The following is a 15166-nucleotide window of genomic DNA, read 5'->3' as shown; positions in this document are numbered from 1 at the left end:
GTCATTACAGCGTGCTGTACCGGTCTCACCTTCTAGGTTCTGTAAACATAAGGAACACAGGGTTAAGATGTGAGTCATCTACAGACAGCAAAGCATTCTCTGTAAACTCCTTTGATTGTGTTGCGGTCTGTCCTTCCGTTTGTCTCTCCTTCTGTGTGTCTGTGTGTCTGTCTTTTTGTCTTTTTGTCTGTCTGTCTGTCTGCCTGCCTGCCTGCCTGCCTGCCTGCCTGCCTGCCTGCCTGCCTGCCTGTCTGTCTGTCTGTCTGTCTGTCTGTCTGTCTGCCTGTCTGTATGTCTCTGTGTCTGAGTGAGGTCAACTCCAGTCCTGCTGGGACTCTGCCAATAATCTCCTAGGCAACGAACACACGAGCCACAAATAGAACACCACATAAAATATTCCTACACTGTGCTGTGGCCACACCAGACCAAACCACACACTCCACACTTATCTCCCTCCACCATGGCACACAGTAGAGCCAGGCAACAGAAGAGATACTGGCCTGTGAGAGAACATGCTTCAGAGACGTCTCTCATAAACAGTTGGTGTGATTAGTTTAAAATTCACCATATCTTAGTAAGGCACTAAAATTACAATACAAGGAAAATTATATACTAACATTGAACATAGTCTAGCATGAAACATTTTATTTAATTGGTGGCTGTATGTGAAAGAGAGGTTTCTTACCCTCACTGAAATGTTATCTCTTCATGTCATAAACTAGGTTAACTACTCCTTCATACTTAAAGACCAGACAGAAACCTGGTGCCTTTCTGCTTCAGGAGTAAGATCAACATCTTGGTCAGACTATTGAACTCAGGATCAAGGCTTGATTGAGTTTGTCTGGACCAAAATCAATCAATAGAACCATTCTAAAATGACAGACCCGTCCCCGTTGCATTGGGACATTCAGGACAAGTACCACAACACATGTGTTGAGCATTCGAAAGGATTTCCTATTCTATTTGCCCCTACAGAGACGTCAACACGGAGAGACTCTTCTGGTGTTCAATACTCAGATGGATTTTCTAAGCATGACCACGAGAGATATGCAAATGACTCTGACAATGATATCTCTGCTGTCATGGTAACACCACAAGTGCCATGTGGCCGCTGGCAGGGGGAGACGGAGAGAAGGGGGAAAGAGAGGGTGATGGGGACGAGGGTGGGAGGGGATGAGTAAGGCAGATGTTGATCTTTTAAACTAAGGCTGTCGGGTCTCCAGATACCACCGTCTCTCTCTCTCCTTCCCACTCTACAACAAGAGACAGGGACAGAGAACAACCAAGATGATCTAACCTCGCTCTTGTCGAGTTCTCTATTCCATCTAACACTCATTCTCACATTGCTTCTGTTTCCTTCTCTGCCTGTCTACCCCGCCCATCTCTGTCTCTCGGCAGTTGTGATAATGAAGGAGGAGGAGGACAGGCAGACAGACAGACAGGCAGACAGACAGACAGACAGACAGACAGACAGACAGGCAGGCAGGCAGGCAGGCAGGCAGGCAGGCAGGCAGGCAGGCAGGCTGACAGACAGACAGACAGACAGACAGACAGACAGGCAGGCAGGCAGGCAGGCTGACAGACAGACAGACAGACAGACAGACAGACAGACAGACAGACAGACAGACAGACAGACAGGCAGGCAGGCAGGCAGGCAGACAGACAGACAGAGAGGCAGGCAGGCAGGCAGGCAGGCTGACAGCTCTCTCAGGCCTGAACGCTCCCTCCCCCCCCCCCCTGGCAAAGAAAGAGGGCAACCCTGGCATGTCATGTAACTGCCACTTCTGCTAGGAGGTCAGACTTAAAGAGAGAAGGGAGGAGATGGGGGAGGAGGTGGGGGACGAGATGGTCAGGCGGGGAAGAAGATTTTAGCACTCTAAAAAAAGGACATGCAGAGACGATGGCTACCTCTCACCTCTCACAGGGTCACTCATAGACAGCTGTCAACACCCTGCCCTGCTTGATTTAAAAGTAATCTTACAGTAATAACTGTGATTTTGGCCCACATACTGTTGTACTGTGGTGTAAATAGTGAATGTTTCAACATGACAGAGAATCACTACGTTTCTTGGTTAACACCATCCTGTCACATGTCAGATTGAGTCTCTGCTCTGTTCTGAAGCTCTGTTGTACGTGCCGTGTGAGCAACGTGGGTGTGCTTTAGCTCAGAATTCCCCAATCAAAGAGAGGAGCTTTCCACAGTCAGCAGAGCACTACATCAAAGCACCTGGCATCACACACTCATGCACGTACTGTACCAACACACACACACACAGCCCTGTATAAAACGTGAGAGAGCGGGCAGGATGTAAAGCATGTGGCGAGGGGGCGTGTCCCTCCAGTACGTTTATGACCAGGGTACACAGCACGATACTGAAACACACACACACACACACAAACACACATGGGACAAGGACACGCAGCGTGACAGAGAAGGGATGGCCAGGGCTGCTCCTCTAGGCCAGGGGCCAACACACAGGACTGGGGCTGCTGCTCTGTCTATCCTTCACCTTGCTGCTTGAAATGTGCTGGTAATTGGGCTGAGCCTCACTCCAGAACATTCTTCCTCTTGTCTGAGGAGGCTACACCTAGCTAAGTCAAAACAAGAGTCTGTGTCTCCAAGGGGTTTGAACTGAATTGACTTCAGTCACTCTCAGAGTCTCTGGGAAACTATGCTCTCTCCTCTCTCTGTCTCTTCTCTCTCTATTCCTTTATTTCTCTTTTTGTTTTCGCTAAACAACAGCATGACATCATCACCTAGACCCTGTTGCCATGGATGCATGGTCACATTGGACTACACACATCATCACATGCACCCTACCGGTCAATCAAATCTAATCAACATAAGAACTGAAAAGCCTTGCCCTGTAAGAGGCTACAGCATCAGTTTACATTGTATCTAATAAAGAGGCCATCTGTGTGTGTGTGTGTGTGTGTGTCTGTGTGTTTATTTGTGTGCGTGCATGAGCGTGAGTCCATGTCCTGTTTACTGAGTGTCATATCCTGACAATGCATGACAGTACAGGACAGTTCTTCTAAAGAGCAAGGCCTCAGTTTGGATTACGTTGAGTAAGAAAGTAAACTAGGCGTGTGGCTTGTCTCAGTACACTGTGCCGCAGTGTAGCTGTTTGTCTGCTCCAGGTATTGAGCAGCACACACTGATCTATGGGGCCGTTTCTCACTGTATCTCTGTCCCCCACTGCTACATTCAGCTGCTGCTGGGGCCTTCTGCTTAGTCAGTCTTCATTAGGCTAATACAGCCAGGGGTTGTGGAGACAAAGCCATGCTACCAGCTACTGACTCTGTAACATCAGCACTTTCTCTGGAATCAACTTATCAACCTAGGGCTCCGCTCTATAGCACTGAAGAATCAAGTGTTAGCATACCACATAGCTTCGAAAATGAGGAAACCAATGGAGATTTGAGCGAAACCATAACTACCGTGACACAAGGGAAATTAAAGCCTAATTAAGTCAGGTTGTCGTTAAAGTCTTGATTCATGGCTTGGGTTTTAGTAAACAAAAAAAGGGCTGAACCCATGTTCTTTGCCACTGTTCAATAGATCATGGTCCTGTACCTTTTCAGACACAGACTGAATATCGTAATTATTTGCGGACACATACAGAACAAGACGGAATGTAGCTCTTGGGAGAGGGGTCGCCATCAAATTGACCATACATACAGGATAAATTAGATTTCCCCAGACACTTCAACATGTCGTTTCATAGGAGGTCAGCAGTACTACCATGCGTTTGGAGAGTTGAGTAAAGCAGTTGTAAGTCACTCTGACTCTTATTAAAGGTCTCCAAGACGACCCCCGAGGCCCAGCTTAGGGGAACTACATCTGTGCTCGGGTTCTTCAAGGTTCTAGGTGTTGTACAGGAATACAGGCCTCTTTCTTTGTTAGTCCTGTTACAGAAAGCCATCTTGTGATGACACTTCAGTACAAAGACAGGTCTCCGTGTGATTCCAAACCACCTCTGCTACACAACTATACGTATATATCAGCTACTGATACCGAAGAATGGGCAGCCTGTATCAGACAAATTGGCGGAGAGTGCTGAACAACTAAATGACCTGCTTCAAAGTGTTGCACTGTTCACAGAAATTGTGCTTCAGTGACTACAACCACTATAGGGAAATCATAAAAACATGTTTCAGGCGATCGATACATAAATGAACTTACAAGAACATGCTGAGGACAAGCGCCATTTTTTTTTGCACCGATCATGCAGCATTTTCCAGGAAAATAGCACTAGTCTGTGGCTTTTCTGCAGCATCAGGGCTGAGTCACTTAGTTACACCTCGGAACCGGAGAGAGAGTAATTGAGAAAGAGGGAGACAGGCACAGTAAAGAGAGGGGAAGAGAGAAAGTGTGAAAAGTAATGGGGTGTTCCCTTGTTATCCTGGGCCCCAGACAGAATGTGGACAGAACTCTGTACATTAACCAGACAGACCTGGTCCAGTCAGAAGAACACAGAGTCATCCTGATCTAGGGGTGGTCGGCCAAGACCAGCATTTGCTCTCTGGCTGCCTCAGCAAAAACACAATATGGCCCAGCAGAATGGCTCTGCTGGCATCAGCCAGCATGCAGTTAACACAACTTTATGATACACGAGCCATCTTTAGCTGAATAGGATGTTGAAGTGCATCATAATTAAGAATCAAAATGAATTATAACCACCCCTGCAATGCATCAGATAAAACCAATTAAATACTTTATCAATAGGGTGCTATTACGGTTTCACTATATTTTAAGGTCACTTTATTCAAGTTTTGCTTATGAAGCTGAATGTAATCCAAATAAGATTCATGGAAACATGACAGGCAGACTGCTACTGTACTTCAGTTGTACACCTAGATGGTAGGGAATATTTATAGGGATTATGTCTTCTTTAGCTGCAATTTGTGAGACGTAATATTATTATTACTATCACCTGGACCTGAGACAAGCATCCTAACCACTCACTGCTCACAAGTACACACACACACAACTCCACAGGAAGGAGCTTTTCAAACCATGGCTGGAGGAACACTATCGGGTTCCTTGAGGACACCAGAGATCCTGGGAATGGCGAGCCCTGACTCGCCCTGCCTCGCTCCGTCTGCACCACGGAAGGTTCAGGAATGCTGCTGCCGCCAGCGCTGGACATTCCAACAGGGATTACAGGCAGGATCAGAACCTAATCTGGAGTCGAGGCAGTTAGGAGGAAGAGCATCTGAGCTGCAGTCACTGTGCAGGCTAATGGTGGAGGGGATTGTGATGATGGTGGTGATGGCTATGGAATGATGGTGGAGGTGTTGGTTATGGTGGTGTTGGTGGTGGTGATGACTATGGTGGAGATGATGGTGGTTGAGGTAGTGGTGTTGGAGATGACACTGATGGTGGTGTTAGTGGTGGAGGTAACAGGGATGAGGATTTGGGGGAGAAGAACCCACATTGCCTGGAGTTCTCATCTCTTAACCACCCACCTACTTCATCCCTCCTGATGTCCAAATGAACCAGTATTGGCCCGAATGAGGAGTGGAGAGATTGTGGGCTGGTATGTGGGCAGTGTTGTATAACCCATTAACCATACATTCCTGTAAATGAAACACTCACCTGTCTAATAGAGACTGGTCAGTGACTATGGATACACACACACACACACACAAGTATATTACGCAAGAGTTACTCCCACAACAATCACCAAAAAAACTAACTAGATGACCCTGTTTACTCAAACAGTTCCTGTTAATGTTCTTTACCCGAATTCAGGGAGGCAGATGAGAGCATGTTAACTCCAGGACATGAGTCATCAACATTTGTCCAATCAACTGTGTGAACTACCCAGTAACATTCAATGACAAGTATGTGTTTGTGTGTCTGTGAACCGCCACCAACACAATGCCAGGGGCACAGCCTCATGAGGCAGGAAAGTCCTTGAGATGTATCTCCAGCAAAGCACAGCTCTAACACAGTTAGATACTCAACTGAGGATGAGTTCAAGTTTTAATTGAATAGAGAGGGAGAGGGGGGGAGACAGCGATAAGGAGGGAGGGGGAGAGAGAGAGAGTGAGAGAGAGAGATTGAAAGAGAATGGGGAAAACAAAAAGAGCAAGACTTTATTTTTCAAGTGTCTTTACCTTCAGTAATATTTATTCATGAACATGTTATCTTTCCAAGGAGGTTTACCAAGCAATCATTTATGTTTTCAGAGAGAGATGGATATGGAAATAGAGATAGAAGGAGAGAAAGGGCCAGAATTCAAATGTACAATATGTCTGGTATGTGTGTCAGCAAAATGGCCTCTTCCTGTTACCCTCCCCTACTCCTCAGTACACAAACTATCTCTCTTACATAAACACACACACACACACACACACACTGAGTGAGCCTGCAGGGACCCTACGAGACTCACTTCCTGCTTGGCTCCCCAATTAGAACTCTCTATGTCCAGATTGGCTTTAAATTACAGTGTAGTGAAGTTGTTCTGAAGTGAACCTGGGGCTGGGTTTGAGGCTGGGGTTGGGGCTGTTCTGTCTTATTATTCATTGTCATATAAACAAATGTCAAAAGGCCAACAGATTATGACGGTTATGTAAAATGTTGCAAAATGATGTGCAATATGCTGCACGCCTATTAAATGTTATATTCATAGTGTTTTCCACAACCAACATCACAACAGAAATGTGTGTCTGTCTCTCCTCTCCCTCTCTCCTTCACAGCAGGGCTCTGGTTGCCATGGCCACAGCCAATAACACACCTGCCAAAGCTACAGGTCCCCCATGTAGACACCGATCTCTCTCCCTCTCTCTTTCTTTTTCTCACTTTCTCTCCAGTCTCTCTCTCTCTCTCTCACTCCTCTCTTTCGCCCTCGTTCTCTCTCTACCCCCTCCTCCTCTTTCTCATATTCACAAGCGGTGACCTATAAAACCAGCCCTATGTTGACAAGAACAGTGATAAAAAAATAAAAAAAAGTGTTTTCTGAAGCATACTCTTCTATCCTTACAACACAGAAAGGAGCCCTGCTTTGATAGCTCATGGGAGGGAGTGTCTCTCTCGTGTTGTATTTCACTAAGATAAAATGTGACACCTTGAACAGTATTTGGGGTGAGGTCATCAGCGTGGTCTGGTCCTCATAGCTTTAGTCTGTCAGTCTGCTAGTTACTGGTGGACTCCTTTACAGAGGGAGGTTAGACAACCACCCATCTTATTACAGCTACATGAAAACAATCCACATCTCAAGGCTATAGAGGCAGTAAAAAAAACCACTTCTTTCCTCTCCTCAGCCTCTGAAGACTCAAATCTCTTAATTGTCTTTACGGAGCCTGTTCAAATTGACAACCGGGATTGTTCACTGTTTAGGGTGTGTTAATCTCTAAAAGGTGTTAATCCACTCAACTGGGGATTTCCTTTCCCAACAATCCAAACACTTATTTCAAATATCAACCCATAGACAAACAAGGGGTAAACATATATGTGACATTAATAAGAAATACAACAAGTGTAGTGTGTGGATGTGGTGTTAACTGTGTGTACAGGATAAAAGGATGCTGTGTGTCCCTAGCAACAGGTTGTTAAGGTAGGAGCAGTAATGGGAGCCTGCTTAGAGATAACATCAATCTCTCATCTTCCTTGCTTTCCCCTCCTCTCCCCTTTTCTCCTCTCTCTTTCTTTCATTTCACCCTCAGTCCTTTCCTTCCCCTCCTCTCTTTTCCCCTACTTGTCTTCTACTCTCTTCTCTATTTTATTTTCCTCTCTTCAGTCTTCTGATCTCCTTTTCTTTTTTTCCAAACTCTCCTCATCTCTCCTCCACCTTTCTTCTTTCTCCTCTCATCTCACATCCCCTCTCCTCTATTTTCTTCTCCACTTCCCCCTTCTTCTCTCCTCTCCTTCCCTCATCTTTTATTCCTCATCTACCACAAAGAGAAATTGTCTCTTACAAACTACGAAGCTACATCTTCCCTTATCACCTCTTCTCCACACCCGGGGCCAAACAAAGGAGGTGCCCTCCATCCTCCCACTCCCCCTTTCTGAGCCAGCACCTGTTACTCACCCATGTAAGAGACCTGGGGCAGAATCCTCCCCACCCCATTAGCACATAACTGAAAAAGCTGAGCAGGCAGGAAACACAGTAGTAACACCATGTAAAGTTCTGCTTACCAAGCAGGTTCAATTGCACAACATACTCTCCAACCAGTCTGCCCGGCCAATAAATTCTAAAGTCTTAGCCAGCAGATTGTGCCCCCTGGAAGTGTTGCAGAAGCTGAGAGGAGCACACTGTTGAGTGTCATCCCTTTGCTCGAGCAGCTATTGTTTTGTATGGATGCCGTTGCATTCTCTCTAGCAGTAGCTACAGTAACAGGTGCCTTTAGCCTGTCCATTGTTTCTGACTGTTTTCATAAGAACAGCACTTTCTGAAATCCGTCGCTGTGATCCATCATTGCATTTGATGTACTTCCTTCCAGTACAACTCTGTGTTACACATTGCCTTCTGTAAGATCTCAACGACAGCCCAGTACCAGAACAAACCAAGAGCCCAAAGACTATAAACATACTTGCTTCAGGACAAAACAGTAAATATGTTTCATTTCAGTTTCAGATCAACAGTACAAAAAACGCCATGTCTTTGAAAAAAAATTCTGTTTACTTTTGTCTTTCTTCTTTTTCCTTTCTCAAACAAATCAGTATCTGTTAACACACCAGTGTGTTGTTTACAGACACCCAGCTACATTTATCTTTGTCAATAAGAGCCACCTCTAATAGACACAACAGAGATCTCAGTGGATCTCTGAAAGATCTTAGAGGATCGCCTGTTACCTTCTTGCCTTTCTTCTTGCGGTGTGCGGAGGCAGTCCTGGCTGGGGTCTTTTCCCTGGCCTCCTCACTCATCCTGGCTTCTGGACCTTCACTGGTCCTTAGTCCAACATGAAGAGCACAGCAGCAGAGGAGCGGCTGCTTCTGAAGTGTGGTGCCGTGAGTCCAGAACTCAGAGCTCCCTAGTCCATGAGCAGAGCAGCCTGCCTGACTACTTGCCCCAAAGCCAGCTAGCTCACTGGGTAGATAGACCAACAGGCTGAGTCTCTCTCTCTCTTTCTCTCTATCTCTCTCTCACACACACACACTGTCTCACACACACACTTTTTCATATACACGTTCCTCGCTCACACAAGCTCATGCACTTTCTGGCACGCTCATACACACAGACACACACATACTTCCAGTCTCTTTTACACAAACACACTCACGCACACTTTCTCCAGTTGCAGTGCTCAGCCTCCGGATGCCTCTATCTCCCACACGCTCCGGAAGTCAGGGAGCAGAGCTCTGATGAGAAGTAACAGTCAGAGTCAGATACACAGAGAGATGAATATTAGTATGAATCAATAATCCGTGGGTTACAGTAGTCACTTCTGCTCTGCTGGTTTGGCTTGGTTCAGCTACCCACCACTCTCACAGCTACGTGTAGAGTACTTTTCTACTGGCTTCTCCCTCTCTCTATTTCTCTCTCTCTCTAAAGCTAAATGGCACTAATGGAGAAATCTCCCTCCCTTGCTCTCCTTGGCATGGGTGGGAGGGAGGGTGGGAGGGAGGGAGACAGAAGGAGGGTGAGAAAGGAGAGAGAGAAAGAGAAAGAGGGGCAGGGACTCAGATAAAGAGAGGGAGGGAGGGCGAAAGGAAGAGAGGGAGGGTGTGATGAGGAGATGGTGAGAGACAACCAGTAAAGGAGAATGAGAGACATATAAAAAGAGAAAAACACAGAGAAAAAAGGTTAGAGAGAGAGAGAGAAAACAGAGAGAAAAACATCCTAAAAAATCAGTGAGATATGGTGTGAAAGACAATGAGAGGGCTGGATGTGAGCGAGCTGTTGGAGTGATGTCTCTTTGCTCTCCACTATCTCTACCCACACTGTCCATAGTAGAGTCCACTCTGTCTTTTAGCGAGGAGCCTAAGTTCTTCTCAAGAGGGGGCAGAGGAGAGAAATACACACACCAGAGACAGGGGACTGACTGTCCCTCAGCGCTCCCGGTGCCTTGGCACTCGCCAGTGGTGTCATCATGACTACCACTACCTCATACTCACCACCCATGACACACACACACACACACACTGTGGCACCAAGAGAGAGAGGGGAGGGGTTAAGGGAATCCCTACATGAGACAGACTAACATTTCTGAGTTTCCAATTTCCAAGATTTTTAATAAAGAACCTAAAAACAAGTCCCTCCTGGTTTTCCTGAATTGATGGATTATCCCAGCTTGCACCAAACTCCCAGTACAATTATATCTGGATCAACCTCCACCCAGTAAAACCAGACTGCATGTAAGGGGCATCAGACTGGAGTAGGACAGGGCAGCATACCTCCACCCCCTGCTAAGAGGGTGTGTGTACTAGGGAAGGCGGGAAGTGAATGGGGAGGGGGGGGGGGGGGTGGACAAAGGGGGGGTAGCTGTCTGTTTTCATCCCCATGACAACATTTACATTCTCAACCTCTGTCACAATTTTACGTAAATATGCTTCGACAATGTGCTCAGAGGCATGGGTGTGAAAGCTCGTCCTCTCCTCTGAGGGTACGACTGAAGTATAGATCCAGTTTCAGACAAGTCTTCATCCTGAAGCTTCAAAGGAAGGTTCTTTGTCTCCTGCTGAAGTTTCTCCATTCTGCCCTCTGCTGGACGTCATCAGTCATGACAGAAACAGGATCACAGCAGAGTGAAAAATGTCCTCTGTTCATTAAGACGAACAGGTTCGGGTTGAAACGCTGATTGTTCCTTTAATCAGGGATGTTTTTGCAAGAAGACCTGAACAAATGTGGTTGATTCTATCATGTGGATTGCATACATTGTGTGCTTGATTTGCTTATGTGGCATTTAGAGAAGCAACAAGCACATTCTGTTTAATTCAAACCAATATCAACAGATGCTGGCTGAGATATGCAGAAACAGCACAGTATTCCCTCCATCTCTCCTTCCATCCCTCTATTTCACCCTCCCTCATTCTGAAAATAACACCAGTCCTGTCGCTCCAGTGTTCCTCTGCCAGACTCGCCCTCAATTCACTCTGGCAGGACTAGACTACACGCTAACACACACACACACTAACACACACATACCCCCCTCCAGACACACACACACAATCACAAAGTGGATCTTAGGCTACAGTGTACTTAACCCTTATATAGCCTCCAGTCTCCTATCTTATTTCCTGTTTTGGCGGTTTGTGAAGCCAGCCAGAGTAAACACAAGAACCACTTGGTCAGGGCATACCTCCTACAAGGCCATCCAAACCCATCCACATGTTGATTATATAAGCAACACCTGTATTCCACCTTGTTCAGGGCTCAGAGGTGCACTGTGATGTTATCTCTCTCTGGCCCACTCTGCCTCCCACACACAGATGCGCTAGCTTATGTCAGCACACACATATGCACACACATGAACATGCACACACATCACATCACACACATTTTTTACATGCAACCAGACAAGAGGCTAAAGGCTAAGACGTATTTGTCTTTGTACATATTTACTGTAATCCACACAGGCAGTTTGCAGTCTAAACTGAGATGCCATAATGCTGTTTGTTTTAGGAGGTCGGAGATGCCAAAACAACACTCCTCTGCCAGGGTTCAAAGGTCACACCCCGGCTTGCAGGCACCGATGACAGCCAGGGAGAGTTTCTCTTCCAGGAAACCCAGAGAAGACTGTCAGCTCTTAACGTGGATGACATAGACAGGAGTGTGGAGGGATCTCCTCACTTGGAGTGTCCACATCCCACTGTGCTAAGGAATGTAGCACTTATCCTTCAGTCTACAAACATCACTGTATTTTTCTATTTTTCTCTCCCTTTCCCTCCACCTTCCTCTGTCTGTCTCTTCCTCTCTCTCTCTACAATGAAGCAATAGGACCAAATATACCTGTTAAAAAAAGACAATTTACACAATTTAAAGCCACAGTATGAAAGCTGTCTTTGTTCTGGGTTGGGTCCTATCCACAATTAAACATTTTATGAGGTCATCAAAAGTCAATCTGAAGCATGGGATATTGTAGGATATGACTATAGGTCTATTGCATTTACATTTAGTAGATGCTCTTATCCAGAGCAACTTAAAGTAAGCACAGGGAAATTCCCCGAGGCAAGTAGGGTGAAGTGCCTTGGCCAAGGACACGTCATTTGGCACAGCCGGAATCAAACTGGCAACCTTCAGATTACTGGCCCGATTCCCTAACCGCTCAGCCACCTGACTACCTGTATTGTCACAGATTAAACAAAATAGGAGGAGGATAACTAGCTATATTTTAGTCTCCTCCTCCTTGTTGATGATGAACTGATTTCACTTCAGGATCTGTTAGGGTCTGCCTTGGACTAGCCATCCATGAACTATCACGTTCAGTATGTCACTCATGTCCAACACAGCACCCTATTAGAGCAGCTTACATATAACACAGTCTAATGTGTGTTTATGTCCCCAAGCTTGACTCTCCTTTCTGTGTCTAAAACGGAGAGAGAGAGAGAGAGAGAGAGAGAGAGAGAGAGAGAGAGAGAGAGAGAGATAGAGATGCACAGCACAATAGTCATGGTTTCACACAGCAAATTGCGGAACTGCACAACCACACCACACAACCTACTCTATTACTCCACTCCACACTAGTGAGCTACGAGTGTAGTAACAAGATAAAGGGGCCTGGTGCTTTCTGTCAAAACCAACATTACATATACCGCTATGGGACTTTCCATTAATGAGTAACTGGAATTTTCTAATATACATATTACATATTTGATAAGATTTGATGATTCGCTGATGGTCCACTAAACTATCACAGGCATGTTCAGACAGGGTCCACCGAAGATAATGTCACCTTTTTAAATGCGTGTGTATGTGTGTGTGTTAAGCACGTGTCACTGCATGCATGCGTGTATGTGTGTGCACTGTGAAATCACAGTTTTTACAAATCGATCTTGAACATCCCTCAGGCTGGCAACTCCCTAATCAAATAAGACCTTTCAAGGAAACTTTTACGACCAATAAACCAGCCCTTTCCACTGGCATCCCACAATGCAGGATGCCTCAGAACATGACTTATTCAATAAACCCATCGCCAAGGATACGGTCATGTGACATAGCTGACCACTTAGGAACATCTGAAGTGCACCGATCAGGCCTAGCAGCAGCACTCAGACACACAGACACAGAGCCAAAACTTGGATTAAGGCTGGATCATTTCATACCCATTCAGATCATAAGTATGTTACACAATAACTACTTTTTGGATAGAAAAGCTAAAAAGACACAATGCACAGGAGGTTTCTGCATGTTGTAGGAAGCCACTGGCATGTGCATATACAGCCCTAACAGAACGCTGGGGGATCAGTCTCTGATAAGACTCTCGTGTTGCTGTGCAGCACATCAATGCAACTCCAGAGAGCATCAGCTGTCGGAGTGCATCTCTGTGTTGCCTGGCTAGGGGGCGAGAGGGGTGGGGACATGACACGAAAGATGATGAGGACTAATAAGCTAGATCTACTTGACATGAGAGGAGGATGGGAGAGGAGAGGAGATGGTGTATCCCTCCCATATCAAAAACCTTTAGTTTCCACACTACAATACAGCATTGATTGTCAAACCGAATTAATTTGCCTGGGTTAAATAGATCATATCATCATGACATCATAAATCTGGTTCAGTGAGCTGCTCTCTGCCAGATTCCAGGTTGGAAGATAGCTGTTCAACAGACAGCCTGTGAGAACAGCATTCTAGAGCTGGCAGATCCAGTCCTGTGTTGGCAGATCCAGTCGTGTTGTTCTAGCTGTCTGATAAGATCAGCCCAGGTGAGTGCTGAGAAGAAGTCCCCCATTAAAATGTGTTGAAAAAAACATACAGATAAGAGAGCTTTTACAGGAAAGGGTACTGTTACTGCCAAACACAATAAGGTTGTCTAAGGCAACACTTCCATAAGTGCGCTCAATAAGACCATTGACGTTCTGTCAGATTCAGAGAAGAACAGAAAATAAATATGTTACATATGACATGGTAGGACAGCTGCATTCTACTGATAAGAGACATTCTACAAGAATCTGTCCATCACACTGCCTCTATTCAAACCCAGAGGACGATGACGACCCATGTGAAGGAATACACGGAGGGTAAAGAAGGAGAGAAATGGAGACATAATACAAATCCATGTGACTTCCTGACCGGGAGTTCCATGCTGGAATATCACCATGGTAACAATAACAGCATGGTTTCTCCATGACAACCTGCAGGCAAAGGGAATACTAATTCATGAGCTAATCAAAGGGTCCAAACAATCTGCCATGATGCTCAAAATAGATTCTAAGGGGATATCTAGAAGTCATATTAAATCAATCTGAATTAACAATGTGTCATTATTAAACTGCTGGTTTCACTTGTGTCTTCCATCTACACATTTACCTATCATAGAAGGTGAGTGTTTGTTTGAGTATGAATGTGTGTTTGTCCGTGTGAAAGAGAGATAGAAGAACAAAGAGATAAGGGGGAATAGTAATGGAAAGAGAATATGTTCCAGGAAGGTAGATGTTCAGGCCTGGGATCTAAGCCAGCTGTTGACTTATCTAAACTCCATTCATGTTTACTTCCAACAGGCCACTTAGCATACACCTGTCCACGGTTGTTTACGGTTACATGAAGGTGTGTGACAGTGATATACAGGCGTGTTACAACCGTACCGTGTTGTGCTGGTGTGTTTTAACCTGACAGGTGCTGTGTCAGCACGTGTTACCATAATGTTACCAGATACATGTACAGCTGCTACAGAAGATGGCCAACCTCCTGCCTGACAGTAATGACAACCACCGTAAATACCAATTTATAAGACAGCAGCTGTCATTTGGACCCCTAGTCGACCAACAGGTCAGTAAGGCTCTAAGCATCTGAGTAGGTTTAGATTAGCACTCAAATTAAGTTGTACAAAGCAACTAAAGAAGACTCACTTGCACTTACACAAACTACTATCAAATAACTGTGTAGTCTCTCTTTGTTTGGGATTAAAAAAGGGAACTCCTATTCTCCCTTCCCAGAAACACCCTCAGCTGAGGAGGAAGGAGGAGGTCCTCGTTGGTGACAGATCTCACCTCTGCAGACCTAGCCACGGTGGAAGAGTACAGTAGAATTTAGTAGAGTCCTCATCAATAATGTAAACC

The 15166-nt window shown here is 45.5% G+C and overlaps 1 protein-coding gene across 1 annotated transcript in view; it reads right to left on the bottom strand.

The window, feature by feature from the left end:
• Nucleotides 1–9506, bottom strand: part of ank3b (ankyrin 3b) — an 81057-nt gene extending 71551 nt beyond the window's left edge. The window contains 1 exon segment of the mRNA XM_047032001.1: nt 8804–9506. Within this exon segment, the coding sequence (XP_046887957.1) occupies nt 8804–8875 (72 nt within the window). The 5' untranslated portion in view covers nt 8876–9506.
• Between the last annotated feature and the right edge of the window lie 5660 nt (nt 9507–15166).

Source organism: Hypomesus transpacificus, chromosome 13, assembly GCF_021917145.1.
Source record: "Hypomesus transpacificus isolate Combined female chromosome 13, fHypTra1, whole genome shotgun sequence".
Classification (NCBI taxonomy): Eukaryota; Metazoa; Chordata; class Actinopteri; order Osmeriformes; family Osmeridae; genus Hypomesus; species Hypomesus transpacificus.
This window is presented reverse-complemented; position numbering and strand designations above follow the sequence as displayed.